Here is a 24,422-nt window from a genome sequence, read left to right as displayed (position 1 = left end):
TTCAACAGTAGTTTTTCAGTGTTATTTTCTGCAATTTCGCTTTTTTTTCCCCCGCCCGGGGAAGGGCACTGGAGGGGTCAGCGGCCGGGACGTCAGTCTTTGGGAATGGCAGGGGCTGCACGTGTCTGAGATTTCAGGCTGTCATTACTTGAAAAGAAAATTGAACGCGAAGAATGTGGCAAAAGACTTGACCTTTAACATTTGACCATGGAAAGCGAACAACCGAAGCTCTTCTCTAGAAAAATGTCGACATTCAATTGGCTGCCACCGAACCTTATCATCGCTCATTCCATTTTTCGCTGACGTTCAACTTCTCCTTTGACGCCTTTGACACCCTCGACCCTTGAAACGCTTTTACAGCTTTCGTCGTTTTTTCATCCATACAGAGTCAATGACTTCTGCCGCTTTCAACGTTGGCTGTCTGTCCCTACGGTTAGGATAATGTCTCTCCACGCTGGCTTCGATATCACATGGCACTGCAGACTCCACATTCTACCTGTTTACATTCCGTTTGATCACAGTTCTCTTCAGTCAAAGCTGCTGGGTCATGATGACCTTCATGACAACACGGCTCTATTTTTGTCTGGTTGTCTTTCAAAACAATGAAATGGAATGTCTGAAGATGAAATTTAGAGAGAGATAACATTTAGAGATCGGAACATTTCCTTCTCAACCAGCAACATTATAAGTTCTTCCGTCATTAATACATCATTAAAGTACATAGCGCTTTAGCTTGAACAAACATAACGAGACAAAGAAAATGCAGTTCATCAGGAACAGACAGCAATAACAAAATCGTGCACTGTATGCCTGGCCAAACTGGCATGACTGTTGAACCACAGACATGCCCATTCATCACTGAAACTTAAGGTGACGATACACAGGGCAACTGCTTGAGAAATGTGCCCAAGGTCCGTGGTATGCTTGTCTACTTAACTAGGCTAAGTCTGAATGTAAGGCCTGGGATACACTCGTCAGAGTGCACATTTCATGGGGAGCGTGTCTATGTTCCCACATGACATGTGGGACCGGCACCATTCCGGTCGGCCTGCAAACAGCATGATTGTTGTCAGACGCCCAAACAGGAGCACAGTAATCCCACTGAGCTACTATTGCTGCTGCAGCTGCTGTGATGTTCTTGTGCATTTGAGGTCGCAGTTGTACAGTCCCTTAATACACCAGAAGCCACTAAAGCGACACCGGTGTCGGTAGTAATTGACTTTGTATGGAGGAGTTGGCAACGGAAGAGACAAAAAAGGTATGGGCGAATAGAGACGATTTAAGCGACTTGAGTGACAGTTTGGTCCCACAGCATATGCTGCTCCTAGTTCCCACATTTCTAATAATTTAGTTTACACTGAAATGTGGGAACATGGAGTTGTGGAACATAGGGCCGCTATTTGAATAATTTAATAAAAATAAGGGAACATGGAGAAACAGGAATAAGCTGTGGGACCATTGGGCTGTGGGACCAATAGGCAGTGGGCACATACAGACGGGACCCCATGCAGACGGTGTTGCCATGTGTGTATATACATTTTTTTGTGCAGTAGCACACCTGACACAAGATATCCACACAGTGCTGTATTTCACACAACTACGAGAGGGGATGTTCTGAACTTTTATGTTGCGGTCGCGATAGAGTTATCACTGATGGAGATTATCTTTGAGAGCCCAATTGGCTATCCGACCCCTAGGCCTACACGATACCTCCAGTATCTAGCATAGTGCTCTGATAGTTTTTGAACCTCCAGGGTTGCGGTAGCTCTATTATTAAACATGAAGTAGAGAACAGATGAGTAATGTCCTGCAAGGAGATAATCATATACTGTATGCAATGCTATTAGAGAAGTATGTTGGCAGACGACCTTTTTTATGTTGTGTGTGTGTGTGTTGGCACTCGGTTGCACATGTGAATGTAATCCCACAGCAAGCATACCCCAGGCCCTGGAGGATATAGCCAAGGCGGCAGTCATGACGTTAGTCCCTGCCCCTCCATTGTTGCATTACAATGCCACTGGTCTTTTGGTCTGCACTTTGCATAACAATTATTGCTCTTTCCATTGTGTTCACACCTGCAGACATTCCCATACACAAATGCATGCACACACACACACACACACACACACACACACACACACACACACACACACACACACACACACACACACACACCACAAAACAAGCTCGGCGGCCCACATACAGTAGGCTACTTCTCTAATGACATTACATACTGTAGATGATTATCTCTTAGCAGGACATATCTTTTCTCTACTCCATGTTAAATGATAGAGCTACCACAACCCCGGAGGTTCACTGTTGTTTTGTTGTCACTGTCACAACAGTGTGCATGTCAGAATGCGTGACACCAAAGCTTCTTTTAATTCTTCATAATAGGCCGTCTCTGCTGACACCTTATCTCACTTCACCTCAGGGCCTGGTACCCAGTCACGCTGTCTGGCTGGCGTGGTGACTGGTTAGGCCAGGCTATTGCTGGACAAAATATGGGGGAGGTGAAGAAATGGCACTCCTTGTTTACTAGGAACTCCACTAAAAATACCATGAAAATAAAAAGAAAATATTTAAAAATTAAAAATACAAATATATATATAAAGAAATAAGAAAATACCATTGTTCATTGAACTCTTAAAGAGTTCAGAATGAACTCAGTTTCCGGCCCGATCTGATTCAGGAGTCCGTTTCTCGATTCTTGCCTTTGCTAACCGTCTTAAGTCGGTCTTGAGTTGGTCGTAAGTTGCTCTTGAGTTGGTCTTAAGTTGGTCTTAAGTTGGTCTTCAGTTGGTCTTTAGACGCAAGACCAACTTAAGAATAACTTAAGAACAACTTAAGAACAACTTAAGACCAACTCAAGACCTTGGTTACAACGTTGGTCTTAAGAACGAACAAAATGGCTAAAGTCGTTAGCAAAGGCACTGTCGAGAAACGACCCCCTGATGAGAAAATGGTGTTCATTTTAGTCTTCAGTCACGATAAGATTGAGTTGATGCTACTCAATGTTATGTAGATATTAGGAACTGAAGAGTTGAAATTGCACTGGCCACCCACAGAATATTACACTGACTTTTGACTCTACTGTCAGAGTAATTTGACTGCCCACAGTGGTGTAAACACTTAAGTTTACTCTGAAATATCGACATCCGTTTTAAGCTGAGTTACGGCAGAGTGTGCAACCAGATTTTTTTTCTCAGTCCTTCTAGAGTTTTGCTCAGATATTCCACAGTTCCCATAGAAAACTCTTGGGATAAAAATCCTGCAGGGTATCTGTGACACCATCAGGAGAATTCAACTTCTGGCAAAAGCTCTAATCACATACAATAGCCCACAGTACAGTAATGGTACTGCTAAAGGGGTTAATAGAGACCGAAAGCTTAGGGTGGGAACGGGGATGGGAATGGGAATCAGGTGCTCTTCACTCACTCACTCCCTCACTCACTCTTGCCATCCCTGTGCTCACCTCACCTCCGCTCTGCTTCGCTCACCGCTCCTGCCCAGTGATTGGGTTTCAAAGGCCATTGTGAGTGCTGAGCTCTGGTGTCTCCACTCCACAGGCACCGTGTTGTGCTGAGCCCTGAAACGGGGCCAAGTCAGCCCTTTGAGCCTGGCTGCAGGCCAAGGCTGCCTCTCCTCTCCTCCCTCTCCACTCACAACTGCAAAGGTGTGTGTGTGTGTGTGTGTGTGTGTGTGTGTGTGTGTGTGTGTGTGTGTGTGTGTGTGTGTGTGTGTGTGTGTGTGTGTGTTGCGGGGGTGTATGACCTACTAGTGTGTGTGTGTGTGTGTGTGTGCACTTTGTGTATGTGTGTGCGCGCATAAGATGGGTCTTATTTGACCTACAAGGGGCTAGCAGAGAAGAGAAGAGACCACAAAATAGCTTATCACCTGATCCAGGTGACCTGGTGACGCTCGATAGATGATATGAGTTACTACAAAACGCAGCCCAGGGCCCTCTACTTTACCTCTTAACCTGGTTTACTCCTGAGCCAGCTTCATAGCATAGGCCCCTGGTGATGCAGGAAGATGCAATGAGTTACTACAGAACGCAGCGCTGCCCTCCTCTCTCTGAAGGCACGTTCAACCTGTCGGTGCCTATTCACGCACCTAATCTCGAACCGGCCGGCATGTTCAGGCCGCAAGTCTAAACGCGTGGGACCTGGAAAGTTAGTTCGCAACACAAACAAAAAATGTTTTTGATCTGTAAACCGTGACGACAATGTAGACATCAGCAGGTTCATCTGGGTGACAAGTGGTCTGGTATGAACGCAGGTGGTTTGCAAGTAAACACTTTAGTTCTGAAAGTAACAGGTGGTATGGGCACCGGCCGAAAGTAACAGGTGGTACGGGCACCGGCACCGTTCCGGTCGGCCTGAAAACAGCATGATTGTTGTTAAGACACCCAAACAGGAGCACAGTAATCCCACTGAGCTACTATAGCTGCTGCAGCTGCTGTGATGTCCGTGTGTATTTCAGGCCACAGTTGTACAGCGCCTTAATGGCATGAATACACCAGAAGCCACTAGAGCGACACCAGTGACTGTGGTAATTGACTGTATGGAGTTGGCGATAGAAGAGAAAAAAGAGGTTTGGACGAATAGAGACGATTTGAGCGACAGTTTGTAGTTGAACTTCTGCGAATATTATGCTAATTAACTATGATGCAGCCAATTGGAATGTCGTAATGTTTACATCCTGCTTTTAATGGGCATACAGGTATTCTGCCACTTCTATCGCTCTTGCTATGAACACACTTCCAGCAACTTTGGTCTCTTCTGGTGTGTTTGCTCTTCACTGTGCATAACAATTATTGCTCTTTATATTGTCATGATGACACCTGCAGGCATTCCCATCCACAAATGCATGCACACAGGCAGACACACACACTGCAGACATTCGACTACACATATGTTGTGACATTTAGCCAAGAATTAAATACACCAGTACCTCTGGCCACTGCGGGAACCACCACACACGCACACACACAAATCCACCAAAACAAGCTTGGTGACCTTCATAGTTCTCTAATGGCATTGCATATATAATTATCTCCCAACAGGAAATACATCTTTGTTTATGTGTTTGCAGGGTAATGCAATGTTTCCCAACACTTTTTGTTGCGTAATACCTAAGTCTTACTGTCATACATTGAGCAACCCCCCCCCCCCCACACACACACACACTCTCTATTTCTTCTACCTCACTATGCTCCTTACATTTGTTTTTTTTTTTAATTCTGTTGTGTGAACGTGTACCCCTAGTGGAACACGTTCCCCTGGTTGGGAATCAGTGCTTTAGCCCCATAATGCACGCCTTTCCCCCAGTGGAACGCTGTAATAGTCATTGAACAGATATTACTACCACACATACTACATCACTGCCATTACAGAGTGCCTTTAGTATTGCATTAGGACTTGGTCCTTGCCATACTGGTAACAACCAGTTTATATAACCGGGGCTGTGGAGTAGGCAAACATAAAGCCATCGGAGCCAACCTTCTGTAATCCACTACACATGGGATAGAAAATCAATCAAGTCAACACAACTTTTCAGCATCACCTCTAAAGGACATTGATGAACCTGAGAGAACTCCTTACACACTAACCGTATACGTATGTTCAGTGCTCCAACCTCACCACCAAGTGCTAAACCAGGGGTGGGGGACCCTTTTCATTCAAGGGGCCACTTCAAAGTCCTCCAAGGGCCATACTATGAACACAAACCAGGATTTCCACCTGCACTTCTGAAGGCGGCCACCCTTACAATAGACTGTACCTTCAGTAGGTTGCCTGAAAATATAACTTAATTGTATTGCAAATGTAATTCTTAAGATTTCTTTGCGCAACATAACATATACATTACATAAACATATTTCATGTGAAACTGAAAATTAGAATTATATCGTGGGCCGGATAAGACGGCCTCCAGGGCCGTAAAGGTAAAGGCCGTAAAGGCCCTCGAGACAGAGGTTCCTCACCCCTATGCTAAACAGCGAATCTGGTCACTGTTTGATAGGCTGATAATTAAGGTCCTAAACTCTTGAACAATAAACATCAACAATCATTCTGTCTATAGTCTATATACTTTACATGCAACTGTAGTTGTCCAGTGTTCCAACCTTGCCATCAAGGTCCTCAACAGCGTCTGACCACAGGTTGATTGGCTGATAAATTACATAGGTCATAAGCTCCTTAAAAACAAACATCGACATTCTACTTTCTGTCCGTGGGCTCTGTTCCTCTGTAGCAAAGGGGAGTGGAGTAGAGTTGCCCCACCGAGACTCGAACCCAGACCTTCGGGGGTACCACTGGGCCTCTGACCTCTGACAGCTAAACCAAAGCTGCTCAGAGGTCCAGTTTGGTACCCCAGAAGGTCCAGGTTTGAGTCCCAACGGAGCAACTCGACTCCCCTTCCCCTTAAAGTAAAGATGCTCCCCTGCTCCTCCTGAATCTTCTTCCTCTGTGTATGGGTCATTCTGCTTCCACAGGTGATTATGGGATCATTGTAGGCAACAAGCAAAAATCCAAAGGAAGGAACATTCGAAGCAATTCTCCACTATTGAAGTTTGAAGAGGGAGCTGTTATTCCTCAACTAGGGGCTTAGGGGCCTGCCTAGCCTGGTGAAAAGATTCACCTCTGTCTGCTGCTCAGTCCTGTTCCTATGTATACACATTCCCCTGCCCCTCCTCAGTCCTGTTCCTCTGTGTACAGGTTCCTCAGCAGATACTCGTACTTGTCGTAGCTCTCCAGGAAGTACTTGGGCGCGAACATGTGCTCCTTGGGGTCGGCCATGGGGTAGTTGGCCACCGAGCCGTCGAACCAGCCCCCCGTGCGGATCAGCCGCTTGATGTAGCTCATTCGACGCTTCTCCACAAAGTCCCCCCAGCGCGGGAAGTCCCCGTTCTGGGCCGACACCAGCTTGTAGTAGATGCCGTCAGGCCGGAAGCACCAGGAGCAGTGCCAGCCGGCGTAGTGCACAGGGCTGCCTAGCGACCAGGGCACCAGCACGCGGCCCGTGTCGGCCTCGTACTGCCGGAAGCCCGGCATGTTGTAGTAGTCGCGACGGCGCAGCAGGATGCCGTTGCCGCGGTAAACGGCGAACAGCATGCCCACGGTGCAGCCGGACAGCACGTTGAGAGTCCCCATCTGCCGCCAGAAGAAGCCGTAGATGGACTTGCGGAGGTGCAGCCCGAGTGGCTCCGTCCAGCCGTCATGGAGCTTGAGGAACAGCAGGCCCTCGGCTGCGGGGATCTCGTCTGCGTCGTTGATGACGAAAACGTCGTCCGCGCGCATGCCGCGCATGCGCGACAGCCCGTCCTTGGACAGGTACGTGCGCAGGTAGTCGTCGGCAATCCAGCCGTCGCGGCGGCCGCCCGCGGGGAAGTGGTCCAGGAAGACGTAGAGCAGCTTAGAAACGCATGGATGCAAAAATCAGGTCAGGAATATGCTATACAAAGTTTTATCAATTGTACTACTACACTACTTATGTTGTTTACAGACTTGAATGTCCATGTGGAGGATACTTCTGCATAGGAAGAACGAAACGGAAATTACAGACAAGCTTGGAAGATCATAAATATGCTATCAGAACAATGTGATTTGCTAATCACGTGACTACTGTAACTTGATTGTTTTGAAAAGTGGCCAACAAGCAGCCTGCTCTTGATACACCCCTGAAGAAGGCCATATGGGCCTAAACGCATGGGTATATTAGCCAAATAAAAAAGTATAAAAACGGCAACCTTGAGATTTCCTGCTACCTTGTGCCGAACGTAGTCGAAGGTGCCGTTGGCCAGGTGCTCGTAGAACAGCAGCCTGCGGGGGGCGCCGTACGCTGTGTAGTTGCTCTCACATACGATGAACACGTCCACTGCGGAGGACAGCTCGTGGAAGCGCGCATGCAGCAGGTCCACCTTCGTAATGGTAAATCATTAACGTTAATATACAAAAATGTAGTTTATCAATAAATGAAAATGAATATAAAGATTAGGGCTGGGACTCGATTAAAAAATGAAATCGAATTAACTAAAGGCTTTGGAATTAATTAATCGAAATTAATCACATTTTCATCGCATGTAAATATTTGATTTGACTTGAGAACAGTGAAAAGTATTTTCACCAGAATTTTAAGCTTAAACAACAAAATATTCTTCCTTTTTTTCCAATGTGATGAATAAGCAAGATCTGCAGACCAGTGCAATTCATCAGGCATAATGCTGCCCTCCACTGGTGTAATCCAAAATGTTATAATTATATTATAGTGCGATTAAAATTAGTTAATTGTTTAAATTGTGTTAATGTTTATGTAGTTAATTAATTGAAATGAATCATGTTAAGTCCCAGCCCTTAAAAATATGTTATTTATCAATAAGAAAATAAATGTACCTTATACCAATGTATATATCAATAAATGTATATAAATGTATATCAATAAATAACATTGTGATTTATAGGAGAATGACTTCAAGGTACCCAAGCTCACAAACATACATAAAATCATGGAAGAATGCAAAAAAAAAAATCATGTCACTCAGGACACAAGCAATACAAAAATGAAAATAATAATTAATAGCCAATAATCATTATATCAACAATAGGCACCTCATGGTTGACATTAATGGCGTTGATGACGCGTCGGGGCACTTTGCGTGGCGTCAGCCTGCTCTTGGTGGGCAGGTTGGAATGCTGCACGATGGTGGGGATTCCGCAGTGGTCGCCATGCCAACCCTGGAGACACTTGCACTTCACCGAGCGCTTCAGCGGAAGCTTTCCGGAGGCGTTCCATGCTCCGGTCGTCCCCAGGTTATTGTGTTCTAATTGGACGCTGAGAAGTGCCCGCTTGCCGTCATTGGACGAAGCCTCCTCCAGGCTGTCTTTCTTGGTTCTTGTTCCCTTGCGGAAACACACGCCGCCAGACTTGGTGTGTGCGAAGTACGTGGCGGCATCCTCGTCTCGCAGGTCAAAGGGGCGCAGGTGGAGGTCTCCCATTGGGGCTAAAGGTCGCGGCTTAAACTGAGGATACGTCTCAGCATCCTGAGAGAAATCACACAAGAGACAAGACATAAATACAGTGTATCCCAGAAAATAATACATCCCTCAGATTTCTGCAGATTTATAACTACTGTATATCTTTGCATGGAGCAACATTATAAAGTACTGTCCCTGTCACACAATGAAAAGTAGCTAGTGTACGTTTATACAACCACCTCAATTGAGCGTTCACTCAAAATTCAATCAATTCAAAATACAGCCATTACAGTAATGTCTCATCCTATGCCAACAAAAGTGAGTACATCCCATCTTAAAAATCCATGATAGAGAGGATCATGCTCTGCCTCAGTAGTCACAGTACATTTCAACAGCTTTCCAATGTTTTAGATGGCATTTATTAAGCCCCAAACCATGTCAGCCCCACTACCATGCTGTAAGCATGGGACTCTTTTCTGTGTACTACTCACTTGGTATTCACCAGACATGCTTGACAGACACAGTCTAAATCAAATGTGTTTATCTTGGTCTCATCAGAGACTGACAGACTAAAGATGTGAATGTCCAGCTTGAAGTTGTTAAGCAGTTTAGTAGCTTTTTAAAAACTACTGAACTCTCCACAGCTAAACCACCCAGGCCCAACCAAACCTCAACCCAACCCCAGGAACAAACATACTACAACAGGAGCCGGATGAAACAAAGAAAAGACAGGATGTTTGCCCATTCATGCTGTAATACTCGCAATTCAGTCTCCCTCTGTCCCTCTCTCTCTCTCTCTCTCTCTCTTACACACACACACACACACACACACACACACACACACACACACACGCACACGCACACACACACACACACACACACACACACACACACACACACACACACACACACACACACCACTAATACCAGAGGTATTTTTTTTTTTTTTTTAAATCAACCTCTGAAGTTGATGGTCTGCTTCAATCTATCAAGTCAAATTTAAGGGTGTCAAAGTATGAAAATGTAACATAACAGTAATGATCAAATAGGTTTTCAGTACTATCACCTTATCTTTTCAGTGTGTTTTTAAAGTGCGTTGGTATGGTTAGAAAGCAATGGAACACTGATAGTGCTATGCAGAAATAATTTCATTAAAAGTAGACACAACTGATAATGTGATTTGTAAATACTATGATGAGCTTTATCAAATGCCTGTCATGATACACATTACAAATAAAAAAAATATAAAAAAAATAAACAAATAAAAAAAAAAAATCACCATTTAAAACAGATAATTAGCACTTAGCAGTGAAGTGTACTCTACTATATGAGAGAGAGAGAGAGAGAGAGAGAGAGAGAGAGAGAGAGAGAGAGAGAGAGAGAGAGAGAGAGAGAGGGACAGAGGGAGACTGAATTGCGAGTATTACAGCATGAATGGGCAAACATCCTGTCTTTTCTTTGTTTCATCCGGCATTTCGAAATGAAAAGGGATTAAAAGGGAGGTCATCGGTGTGTGTGTTTCAACCTTTCAGTACATTGAAATTGTAGATTTTGAGTCTGCACCTGGCTAAAATAGATGGGTGTGCGTTTTGAATGAAATCCTATGGAGAGTATCATGATCTGCTTCTGTAGTCACAGTATATGTTGACATGCATGCTTCTTTAGGTGTAATTCAGATTTCCAATGTTGACGACATTCATACATCCCCAAACGATGTCAGTCCCACTACCATGCTTGACTAGCCAGATGATGCACTTTTTTGGTAAAAATTAACTCGTTTACCACCAGACATGCTTAACACCATCTAAAGCAAATTTGTTTATCTTGGTCTCATCAGTCCGCACGCCATGGTTCCAGTGATCCATATACTTGGTCTGTTCATCTCTCTTGAGACCAAGATAAACAAATTTGCTTTACGTGGCGTCAAGCATGTGTGGTGGTAAACAAGTGAGTTTTACACAAAAAATGCATCATCTGGCTAGTCAAGCATGGTTGTGGGACTGACATGGTTTGGCGATGTATGGATGCCATCAACATTGGAAATCTGAATTACACCTAGAGAAGCATGCATGTCAACATGCACTGTGACTACAGAAGCAGATCATGATACTCTCCATAGGATTTCATTCAAAACTCACACCCATCTATTTTAGCCAGGTGCAGACTCAAAATCTACAATTTCAATGTACTGAAAGGTTGAAACACACACACCGATGACCTCCCTTTTAATCCCTTTTCATTTCGAAATGAAAAAAGGAATGTAGTTGCTACCAAAGGTGGTTCTACAAAGTATTAAGCAAAGGCTGTGAATACTTTTGTAAATATGATTTCTTTGTTTTTTATTTTTATAAATTTTCAAAACCGTCAAAACCAATTGTTTTTCACATGGTCATAATGGAATAATTTGTGTAGGATTTAGACAACAGAGATTCATTTGTAGCATTTGGAATAAGGCAATAAGATAATAAAATGTGAAAAAAGTGAAGCGCTGTGAATACTTTCCGGATTGACTGTATATTGAGAACGAGTTTATTTTGTTTTACCCATCGTTCTATTGTTCCTAGCACCTTGTTCAAAACCTGTGTCAGTTCAGCTGATGTTTTTGCGGATGTATAAATAGGAGTGGTACTATATTTCATCTAGTTCTTTGTTGTTAAGATTTTTTGGGGGTCTTTTTCCACTTTATTTGATAGGACAGTGCAAAAGGTGGACAGGAAGCGAATTGGGAGAGAGACAGGGAGGGGTCGGCAAAGGACCCAGGCCGGGAATCGAACCCGGGTCAGCAGCATGGCAGGCGAGTGCCCTACTACGGATTGGCCACGGCAGGGCCTCATCTAGTTTTTTATATTGAGATTTAACTAGACTGTAGCCTACTTCATTGATCTACATTTGAAGGGCCCATTTGGGCAAATAATTTGGTTCAAGTGCTAATGATTTTAATTAATTCATGGTTAGGCCTATTGAATAAATAATGTATTTGGTCTAATCAAACTTTTTAACTGGCTAGGTTGAAGGGAAACCCAGAGTGTCAATGGGTCGATGTCTGACTGTGGCTCTTGATACATCACTAGACTTGTTGTCTCAGTCAAAGATGCACCAGTTACACGCGCACAAAGAATTTCACCTTTTCGAAGTCTGATGTCACCCATAATGTTGTGTGCATTGCTAAATTTTGAGCAAATGTGCAGTTAATGAAGATTGGCTAACAGGCTGGTCCACTTAAGCCATGGCACTTCCCATACTAAAATGACAGGTGTTTCCGTTATTTTGTCCAACCCCTGTACATTTAGAGTATGACCTATTTATTTACGGGCAAAATAGAACAAATAGACAACTCTGGTTGAGGTGTCAAAAGTCACCCTCTACCATCACCCCTTTTTACTTATAAATTATACAGTGCTTAACACATTACTGTATGATAGCTTGGTAAATCATTTTGCATGCCAAGACTTTAACAAGGACCTAGGGCCTAAATGTTTTGGGGAGTGAGATAGTTTCATGTATTCAGTGAACACATGAAACGCACACCAAAATACACACAGAGACATCGGTTATCACAACCACTTCTAACAACTGACCAACAGTGACTGGGTTTGCTCCACTATTCAACGAAGGTAAGGAGTACCTGCACACCCTGAGGAGGGGCCGTGGTGGCCCGAAAAGTCACAAAAATAAATGAAATAGGATTAAAAGGGAGCTCATTGGTGTGCGGGTGCTCCACTATTCAACACTTTCCTCCTTACAGTTCCAGCCTGCAAGGTGGATTCACACAAACACACACTCACACTCCCAAACATACACACACACACACACACACACTGACTGACCTCTGTGTTCTTCTTTTCCTCCGTGTTCTCCTTCCTCTTGCCACCCTCCGGCCTCCACACCATGAAGGCTTGACCTTTGACCCCAGGAGCAGCCGACGTCTTGTGGCCCCCCTGGTCACATGACAAGACAGATAAATATTTGCACAAGATAGATACATCCACCCCGGGCCTGCATACATACATACATACATACATACACACATACATACTGTACATAACTGGTCAGGAGACCCCCCTCATAATTAAATAATAATAATTTTTAGTCAATTTTTATTTACGATGCCCTAAGCACTCTGCTTAAGCCGGGCTTACACTGTGCGACTTTTGCCCCGATTTTGCCCCGATTTGGCACTCGCACGACTTTTTGGGAGTCGGCCCGATTTCTTGCTCAATCGCAGGTCAATCGTGAGTCTCGCATCGTGTAGTGTACATGGGGTAACGACAAGCGATTCCACCTCATGATCGTGCAATCGTAGGTTCGCAAGAAAATCAAAACTGTTTGAAATCCTGGTCATGCCTCGTGAGTAAATCGCACAGCTAAAGCAGACCCAATTTGACACTACACATGCACAAATTAATAGGGCCTCGCTGTTGAGTGCGTCCTCATCTCCACCTCAGGTGGGAATGTTCCCTCCTCTGCAGACCCGGGAAACATGCCCGTCGTGTCGCGCAGTGGGAGCATTGGGCACGCATCCGACTGTCAGTTCGTTTAGTGTGAGGACGTGAGTCGTGAGATGTGAACTTTTAAATCGTGAAAGTCCCTCGTGCAGTGTGAGAAGGAGCTTAATATTAGTGTTGCACCGATACCGATACCAGTATCGGCCGGGGCCCCAATACTGCACTAAAATGGTGGTATCGGTATCGGCCGATACCAACAAATAGGGCACCGATACCTTTTATAGATGCTCTTTTGACACTTAAACGCAGCCTTGATCTTAGTTATTTCATATCATAGGTATTTAAAAAGTGTAAAAAGTTCTACTGGAGTAGGCAGCAGCCTGACAAAGCCATAATAGCAATGATGTTACATCCAAGTAGTAGCCTATATAACTTTTCATATATATATATATATATAGGCCCTACTGTATATACATTTCAAACAGAGTAGTATCGGTATGGTATCGGTATCGGCCGATACTGCACAGCCAGGTATCGGGTATCGGTATCGGGGCTAAAAAATGGTATCGGTAAAATGGTAAAAAACGGTGCAACACTACTTAATACCCACGAGTGAAAATATCGCACAGTTTATGCCCGCCTTTGCTCTTCTTATGCCTCATTCATACATACATATGTACATACATACACTTAGACATGCATGCATAGACTAGACATAGTACATACATTGAGGAGTCTGTTGAAGAGGGCCAGGGGCATGAGCCGGCCTGTGGGGCCCCGTGCGGGCAGCTGCAGCTGGGGCAGCTGGGGCAGGCCCTTCATGAGGGGCAGCTGGTGCAGAGCCTTGTAGTAATGCATGAAGGACAACACGCACAGGCCAGCCGACAACACCAGCACCAACCGCAAACGCTTCAGCTTCATCCTGCAAACACACAGAAGCGTTAAATTAATACTGTACACACACACACACACACACACACACACACACACACACACACACACACACACACACACACACACACACACACACACACACACACACACACACACACACAGCCTGCAAGTGGCTCAACTTCATCTGGACAACAAACACACAGATTACCATGGTGCGCCGCCAAGTGCGGCAACAAGTCTGTTCAGCCCCAAGCTGACAGACACCTTAATTTCCTTCAGGATGAATAAAAGTTACTCTTCTCTCTACTCTGTTAATACACACACACACACACACACACACACACACACACACACACACACACACACACACACACACACACACACACACACACAGGCCCGCAGTTGTGTCATCCTATCCTGCCGATGCCATACTGCACTTCCACCCAAAGATTAGTCTGTTAAGACTAGTCTTCGCACATAGTCTGGCGAAAGCCTCCTAGCTCGGTTCACTCACAGTTGAGAGTGAGCAGTTAAGAGTTAAAAGTGGTGACGCAGAACTCACCCATGGAGTCTGTTACTGATTGGTTAAGGTAACACTATTCACACTTTTGCCTTGCTATTACGTATGCTTTGCAACACTATATCATAACAGTCATGCTAATAAAGCACAATTTGAATTTGAATTTGAATTCGGAACTCCAATTAATTTAAATGGCAGAGTAAGCTCAGACCATCTCCCACCCTCCATGGAGACGGATTCCTCTTAGCTTTCGCCAGACTGTTTGACGGAGTCAACAGTCGGCTTTTGCCCAGGCTAGTGTCATCCTACCAGTACCTCAGTTTTATGGGTTCTTTACTAATAAAATACAGGAGCGCTTTGAGGTCAGGGTGAAAATCTTTTCTTTGCTTTATCTTCTTGACTTAAGACACAGCCATGCCAGTGATAAAGGAGTGGGTGTGTACTTCCTTGCACAGCTCACACCGTGCACAAAGGTCATTGTGTGTGTCTGTTTGTGTCTGACGTGTGTCTTGTGTGTGTGTGTGTGTGTGTGTGTGTGTGTGTGTGTGTGTGTGTGTGTGTGTGTGTGTGTGTGTGTGTGTGTGTGTGTGTGTGTGTGTTTCGATCATTGCATTTGCTGCCAGTGAGGTTTAGACTAGCCTTTAAAAGTCTCATTGTCTATGTCACTCAGTGGCGAACCTCCCTGCACCTCCTGTGCTTCTGATAAAGGGGAGGGGGTGGTTGTGGTGGAGGTGGTGCTAGGGCTGGCATGCAAAACAAATCTACAAGTGGTCATTCATGATAGTGCAGCATACAGCCCCACCCCAGGATTTGGCCAAATAATATGGTCAAGCGCTCCCCAAAGTCCCTCTTTGAAAATGGCCACGTTTAAAATGCTCAAGTGAGGGAGTGGTGCGCACATCCAAGACGCAAAAGGCAAGGCAATGCAAGGCAATTTTCTTTCTAAAGCACATTTCATACACAGAGTAATTCAATGTGCTGTGCAGTGATAAAAACCATCCAAAACCCCCCCAGAAAAACAAGAGCGAAAGGAGAAAAAACAAAAGGATAAAAAAACAATAGCAACGTAAGGTGTGTGGTAAAAGATAAAAGCACGAGGCAGGGTGATAAAAACATCATAAAAGAGGCAAGGATAAAAACAAGAAGAAAATAAAGAATTACTAAATAAAAAATAAAAAAAATGAGTAGATATACTTCCTTTAACCTGAAGGAATTGAGGGGAATTAAAAACAAACACCAAATCAAAGCGAGAGAGAGAGAGAGCATGTACAGTTAAGTCGCCTCAGAGATTTCTCACTTTGAACAGGCATGGTCTTTTTTTGCGGTGTGAACAAACCAACCGGTTCAACATTAGGTGCGGGAAGGGGTGCCGGGCCGGCACAGTTCTCTGTTGGCCTGAATGCGGGCATTGTCATACGTAAGCTCCTGTCAAAAACATGTTCCATCCATGTTATGTCTGACCAGCGTGTAACGTGTTCTAGCAGGGCTCTAGTCTTCTTACCAGACAACCGGCCAATAACTGAACTGGGGTGGGACGAGGGAGGGGGGGATGCACATTTCAAACTTAAACACAGCTCACCCTCACAGAAGTAAGGCAGTCATGGGTAAGCGGTTATTAGGGCGTCAGGCTTGTATCCCAAAGGTTGCCGGATTGCAGACCTGCCATGTTGGTGGGGGGAGTAATTAACCAGTGTTCTCTCCCATCCTCCTCCATGACTGAGGTACCCTGACCCTGAGCATGGTACAGTCCTGCCGCACTGTTCCCAATCCCTTGGGGTGCCATCGGGGGGCTGTTCCCTTGCACGGGTGAGGCATAAATGCAATTTTGAAGTGTGCACTTGTCTGCTGTGTCACAATGACAATGGGAGTTGGAGTTTCCCAGACTTTCACTTCACTTCAAAATGCTGTGACCACATGCTCGGGATTGGATAAAGTAAGACGTGCATTTCAACAGAGTTAATGGGAATTGGAGTTCCCCAGGTTTGCTTTCACTTCACTTCAAAATGTCCTGACCACGTGTTAGTGATCGGCTAAAGTAAGAAACACATTTCGACGGAGTTCGCGCCTCTCTCCAGTAAGCATTTCACAATTTCAGACCGTTTCAGACCCGAAGTAAATCAGCACAAGATATGGTAAGCCGAGGCTAGGATATGGCCTTCACCCATCCCCAACCCCCGCCCCAGCCATAACCATAACCATAACCATAACCACTCCCTTGTGTACAGTAGAGAGGGCCAAGTCTGACTTATCACATTATCACACAGGCAGCCGGCAGAGCGGAGCGGACATGGTCGACTGGTTCTGAAACAAAGTTGATTATCATGTCTGCCTCCTTCTTCCCCATTCACCGAATGCTTCTATTTACAAAGTCACTCCAGTCTCTGACCTGCCGCCACCTCATACCAAGTGAGCTAAAAACGGAGCTCCTAGCACACACACACACACACGCACACACATACACACACACACACACACACACACACACACACACACACACACACACACACACACACACACAAATAATTACTTCCCCCACAAACCTGGTGGGTCAGGAGTCTAACCGTCAAACCTTTGGGCTAAGTCTCACACACAGACACAGACACAGACACAGACACACACACACGTATTGGGTTGACTGGCACGGGAGGAAGTAATAGCATCACACACATTCAAAACAGATACTGTCAACATAACCTTCACCACAAACACACGTGCGAGCGTGCACACTCACAAACACACACACACACACACACACACACACACACACACACACACACACACACACACACACACACACACACACACACACACACACACACACACACACACACACACACACACACCAGGGCTGGGTTGACATGCACTGAACAAACTAATGCTATCACATATCCAAACAATAGACGAAACATAAGGACACTGTCAACATAATCTTCACCACACACACACACACACACACACACACACACACACACACACACACACACACACACACACACACACACACACACACACACACACACACACACACACACACACACACACACACACACACACACACACACACACACACACACACACACAGTCTAAGGGCAGGGTGTAGACTGGGGTTCTTTTCTCTTATTCACTCCCCCTCCCAAATCTCAAATGTCAACGTCTTTTCATATTCCCTGGCCACACAATAGATCCCCTCTCTGAAAAACATGACTTATTCTCTCTCATTGTCTCTCTCTCTCTCTCTCTCTCTCTCTCACTCACTCATTCACGCACACTATTAGGTGGTAGACCCCCTATCTGACACCCAACGCTATGTGTGCATTAACATGTTAGAAAAAAACATGATGTGTGGAGGTGACGCTGGCTACCCCACAGAAGACAGAAAAAAGGGAAACAATCTGCACAGATCTGTGCAATTTAGCTGTACTAATGCCAAATAGCTTTACTGATACTCCACGGTAGTAAAGCTACTTTGCACAGACTTGGAGTGTGAGCAGGGACGGAGCTAAATGGGCGAGCAGGGCATTTGCCCCGAGGCCCAGGGCACTACTGCATTGGTGGTGGGGGTCATTAAGACCTTGGCAGGTCGTATAGGGTGGCCTGAGATCTCTACCGAGATTCTGGTCTGACCAAGAAGATAACGAATAACATGGTTAACCCACCTCCCTTGGTTTGCAACTGGTCGATTCCAGAAAGGACTGCGCCAAAGTTTAAACCAAACATTTTCTTAGTCTCAATAGAACGTCTCTGTTTAAACCACGTCACTGCCTTGAACATGCCTCTACCCAGGGTTGTTGAAGATGCTCGAAGTTGATTGGTTCCTGACAAAGTGGGCGGAGTTCCCCAGCCCGGCGGAGCTCAGAAAGTACTTGAGCGAGCTCTTTGCTTGAGTAATTCCGCAGTGCCGAAGGTGTAAAGTCATTAGGAGGTCGTAGCCTGGGTAGCACAGGGGGCCCTATAGCTGTTTTTGCTCTGGGGTCCTGTGTGGGATTGCTCCGCCACTGAGTCTGAGCATGAGAAATGTGCCGATGAGTAAAATGGCGGCTAAGAGCCGGTGAGGCTGGATGCTTTGGTAATGGCCTGGCATCTCCGCTGCATTATACTGTAAGCTTACTGTACCTTGGCTGCATATAGACTCAGATCAGTTGGATGCTTCGGGAAAGGCCTAATAATATCTCTGAGCAGCCAGGTCATTGTAATACCACCCAACGCCCTCCGGGAGGACAGGTAGACAGATGATGCTGAGTCAGACAAATGGCTATGTAGTGTAAAGCTACATTCACATACCTGTAAGTTACTCGCTGCTCGCCAACTCAAACTAGTAGTGATGTGTGTGAACGTAGCTTAGGCATATATTAGAGGAAATGGTCAATAGAGGTGATGAGCAGAGACGGCAGCATTTAAAATGAACAGTGATGGGAAAAAATGGATTCACTAGTTACAATCAAGGTCAAAGTCAAGGTCAAGTTTATTATCCCCCAGGGGGAAACTCAGGTGGTCAACATCACTTCTGTTTCCCCCTGGGTGATAATGAAGTTTACTTTGACCTTGACCTTGATTGTAACTATAATAAATCCAATTTTGCCCTTAACTGTTTATTTCCAACTCCAACATCTCCACTCATCAGCTCATCTCAATCTAGGGTCATGTACAAATGACTTTGTTTTACCGGTCCGATTCAACCAGTAGATCATTCAACCGGCCAATCACCTGGCTGAAGTGGACAGATAAAACCAAGTCAATTGAAATATGTGGCACTGGATTGTAAACTAATGAATCAATGTTGCCCCTCACTGGTTGTAAATATAACTTTGAGGAGTAAAGGAGGCATGGGGAGTAGAGTTGGCAAGGAAGTGAAAGTGAAAGCCCACCTGGGAACCTCCCATTGCCATTGTCACATTGTCCACAGTGCACACACATTGCTCAAAACAAAACTGCATTTATGCCTCACCCGTGCAAGGCGGGCAGCCCTGGTGCCACCGAGGAGACAGTACCAAGCTCAGGGTACCTCAGTTACCAGATGAACCCCTTTGTGCAGAGCCTATGTTATAACCTCTCGGTAATGTCATAGCAATGTTGTTATGATGTATTAGTTGAGTATTTCCAGCAAATAGTGAAGTGGAGAGATCTTAATGGCTGAACTTTCTGTAAACAACTTATATGATAATGTGAACACTCCATCCACATGACCGTATCCGTTTAGGTTTACACCTCCCGTCCACACTAGTACGGTGACTTTGAGCACATAAAACTGATCTTTTTGAAAACAACCACTGAAATGGAGATATCTGAAAATGCTGGCTTCCATTCTGACATGCCCTAAGTTGTAGTGTATAGCTTAGCAATACCACAGATCTAGATAGTTTTAATCTAGTAGATCTGTGGGCTATACCACAGGACTATAACTTACACGTCTCTGACAACCGGAAGAAGCACTCAGCTTCCTTCTAAATGTTCTGACCTCAGGGAGACAGATACCGGCCTTGTGGTCTTACATGTCTCAATTATGGAAACTTAATAGGTGCCTACTGTGTGTGTGTGTGTGTGTGTGGTGTGTTTCCTTGCAATAGTACGCATACCGGTACTTAGGTGTTTTCTGGTCTTTGAAACAGGGGACCCTGATAACCTGTAACTTAACCATTTAATTTAGGCCTATGGAAAATACCCAGTAGGTATTAGTCAATTAGGCCTAGACCTACTTATTACATTATATACATTAGCAATCTGTTAACACTGTCAAGCCACAGCCCTTTGACATTTTATATAAAAATATAGAAATCCTGGCACCAAGAAGGGAACGGATTGAATCAATTCGGAATGAATCGCATCGAATCGAATTGAATTGTGATGAATCGATTCAAAGCCCTAAGAATCGAAATTGAATCGATACAGGAATATGGCTGCGATACCCAGCCCTAGTAGTATAGTTATTCCATTACATTAGCAGAACTTTACGTAATCTAATATCAACTTCATTCATTCTAATTTTAACAGTCTGTTTACTTAACTGTTAAACTGGCTCTGGCGCAGACATCCGGCTGTTGCGCAGCCTGTTAGAATGCCATTGTTTACTACATGTTGAAATTGAAGTTATCCTTTAAAGACACCCAAGCCTAGTGCCTATCAATCAATCAATCAATCAATAATAGAAGCCTAAATTGCACAACACATCAATCAGTTGTTGTCAATGTGCTTGGTTGAAAAACAAATGTTTAAAAAAAAAACATTTAAAATCGCCTAATTGCAGTATTACACTTATAAGACTTAAGGTAAGCGTACCCATTAAGCCCACCAAAATCTAAATTTCTTTATTTTTCAGTCATCTTCACACAATTTTTTTGTGAAATGATTTCTTAAATAGTAAGGTTTACCTCTCTTCTCAATGTTTATTACTGAGTTGATGAGTATTTCAAAGTACAATAGGAAGATTTTTTATGAGAAAAGTGAAAAGTCTGAATGGGCTTAAATGGTACCTTTGGTACCATTTAAGCCCACTTGTGTACCAAATAAGCTCATATAGTTATTTCTCTATCAAAATACCTGGTGAGGTGTGTGAGTTGAGTTTAAACAGTGTAGCATACATGGCATAAATGGTTTCAGACCAAAATATTCTTCCAAAATGTAAGATTTGCTCAAAAAATAATGCATAAAACCTAATTAAATATTACATAATCTCTTAATATACTTCATAAAATACTTCATCCAAACAGAGAAATGTATTTTTTCTTATTGATTATTGTTAGTTCATTACATTACACCTTTTTGACCTACAACTTGAGATTGTACAGCACTTTTTATGTCCCTCAAAGGCATTTTTCATTAGCATGCATGCCAACTTGCATGCATTTCAATGGGGTGTACCATTTAAGCCCACCCAGTACCCAATTAAGCCCGCCTATACAAAAAGCTATTTTATGGAAATGATCAACTCCACAAAACATTTCGTGATGCATTTCTTTAAAGATCAATGCCAAACCAACTGGAATATGCTTACGATTCACACCTAACCACCTTAAGTCTAACGGTAGAGTAAGATAAAGATGGTGTGTGGTTGTATCAAGAGAATATTGGCGTTTGCTCACTCATAAAACACATCTTTCCATTTGAAGGGAAATGCTATAATTTAGTGAAACACTGCATGTATATATATAAAAATCATTACATTTACCTCTTAGTTCACTAAATATGAAAGTATTTTCAAAATACTTGACTTAAACTAGCTGAAATTCTATGATTTCTGACATGTCCCAAAACAGCAACTTCTTGTCAGTAGTCCTGAGACTGGATTCACTTGGACGGGGATAACTCGACAATAAAAAATGTGATTTGTTTGCAATAAAAAACATTTTGTCAGTTACTAAACCCTTTAATTGGATATGGTGATGAACAACAAAATTCACCCTTTCCCTTTCTTTAAATTGACCTCAAAGTTGAAAGCGGGCTTAAAGGGTACATGGGCTTAATGGGTACGCTTACCTTAATGATAGCCCTACTAAGAAACAACTGCCATTTTCAATATGCTGTTGAATTGCTCACGCCACCCTTGACTTGTCAGTACGATGCTGCATTTTTCGGCTCAGCCCTCAGATTTGAGCTATTCTAATGGGGGCAGACTTTGTTAAAAACCTTAAAACATAGGCCTATTCCAAAACATTATCTCAAAAGGTAAGCTTATCGCTGTTTGCCAGTTGTCTGCTGATGTTGCATAACCTTTTCATGTTTTTGGGAATTTCTTTTAAATGTTTTTTTGAAATGTAAACAAACTCTGTCCCCATTACAATGACCAGGATCCCCATTACAATGCCCAGGAAGTCACAGGGTATGTGTGACATTACAACTGCATACGAAATAGGCAGAAGTTGTACCATAGCCCTTTTACATAGACTCTATAGACCCTCTCTGGTTGTACTACTTTAATTGAAATGTCCATTGTTGAATTGCTGGGGCCTCACAATCCACTCAGCAAAATTTAGTTGAGACCAAACTCACGAGTCATGTCAAATACTAGAGATAGGCTTAGTTATTGCCTTGCATGGTAGCTCATTTTCCAAAGTAGCCTAAACTTAACAAGATAGTGTGTCGACCAAATTATTCAAAGGTAAAATTATTCGTGTTTCCCTCTGCAAGGGGCATCTGTTGATTGAGGGGAGGAAGGAGGACAGAGGAAAAGGGGTGATGAAAACAACAACATTCGAACGTGCGTCCAACGGTACAACAAAACTCATTGTCCTAGTAGAAATAGAAGATGATGATGAATATGAATATGAAGGGAACCCATTAAGGAAAGTCATTGTACATCAGTGACAGTTCCCCGTCGAATAGCCTAGTTCAGCTATGAGTACTCATAACTTGAATCACCCGGGACTTGACCAAGAGCTAATTTACAGAGACTGGATGTTTGAGCAACAGGTGCATAGCCTAACTCCGAGCTCTAGTTCTACATCTATTACGAAAACGGTAGTGAAAGTGACATACCTGCCACATATGTGTAGCCGCACCATCCTCTTGCCGGAGTGTCATGCCCCACCAGAGTTGGGCTCTCACCGCTTGGATGTGTACATTAATGTTTTGTCTATCTGGAGTTGACAATGTCGTCGCCCTGTCGTAAGTCACAAACCGAAGTACCGGTACAAATGATATATTTCCAATTGCATCTTCCGCATTCAGCAGCGGACCCAGGTAGTTGTTAGGCTGAACTTCACAGCGAAATTACTGGTTCAAGTCTTCACAGATACGTACACACGTGTGCACACCCTCTCTGTCATCTCCGCTCTGATGACAAGAAGTTAAAACGAACTCTGCCAAGTTCGTTACCTTGACAACTGCACTCTCAGAAATTGCGCGTGCTGACCGAAAGAAACCAGAGCATGCACGACCGCCGAAGTCATATCACCATAAGGTTTTTTTTCCACTGTTCATTTTTCTCACTTCTCATTTTTCACACAGGGGCGCGACTACAGTATATGCGACATATGCGTTGCAGGGGGGCGCCAGAGAGAGGGGGGCGCCAAAGAGAGGGCGTTGGAGGGCGCCAAATAATTATTAAGTGTTTTTTTGGGGAGGGGGGCGCACCAAAATCGTTCTTGCATACCCCCCCCCCCCAGAAAAGAGTAGGTGAGCCCCTTCACACTTCTTATAGCCTACTATGAAATTGCCACATTCTTGACAACTGAAGGGGAGGAATGAGAGTTTTAGGGCAGGAACATCCGGAGTTGTAGAACGGCTACTACTTGCAATTGCAAATCGTGACGCCAGTTACCTGTCCTGTGGCTAGCCTACAGCAATTATCTTGGCTATGCAAAAGTGTGGTGGTGAAGCTGTTTACAAAATATTTCATTAAGCAAGGCTTACATGACACTTGCACGGTCACACAAGTTAATGTAGCCTGACTTAGTTCTAAAAATGGATACTTTAAATGAAGAAAGAAGGAAAAGATGATATGGACTTAAGCCTACAGAACACTGCTCTTCCCTAATAAAATCTCTGAATTAATCCTGCAAATGTTGTCCTTGCATGCCCATGTAGGCGTAGGCCTGTAGTAGGCCCATTGCCTTTGTCAATAGTGCCTAACAAACGCATAGCCTAGGGAAAATT

General features: G+C 44.1%; 1 protein-coding gene across 1 annotated transcript; it reads right to left on the bottom strand.

Moving 5' to 3' along the window:
- Positions 1–5,790: 5,790 nt before the first annotated feature.
- Positions 5,791–23,599, bottom strand: mgat3a (beta-1,4-mannosyl-glycoprotein 4-beta-N-acetylglucosaminyltransferase a). Its single transcript, XM_063219599.1, has 6 exons — positions 23,304–23,599; positions 14,147–14,342; positions 12,803–12,913; positions 8,610–9,041; positions 7,769–7,921; positions 5,791–7,415 (listed from the first exon to the last, which is right to left on the bottom strand). Exons 1-6 carry the CDS (start codon positions 23,327–23,329, stop codon positions 6,696–6,698), a joined length of 1,638 nt encoding a protein of 545 aa, XP_063075669.1. The 5' UTR covers positions 23,330–23,599; the 3' UTR covers positions 5,791–6,695.
- Between the last annotated feature and the right edge of the window lie 823 nt (positions 23,600–24,422).

This window comes from Engraulis encrasicolus, chromosome 2 (assembly GCF_034702125.1).
Source record: "Engraulis encrasicolus isolate BLACKSEA-1 chromosome 2, IST_EnEncr_1.0, whole genome shotgun sequence".
NCBI classification, from domain to species: Eukaryota; Metazoa; Chordata; class Actinopteri; order Clupeiformes; family Engraulidae; genus Engraulis; species Engraulis encrasicolus.
This window is presented reverse-complemented; position numbering and strand designations above follow the sequence as displayed.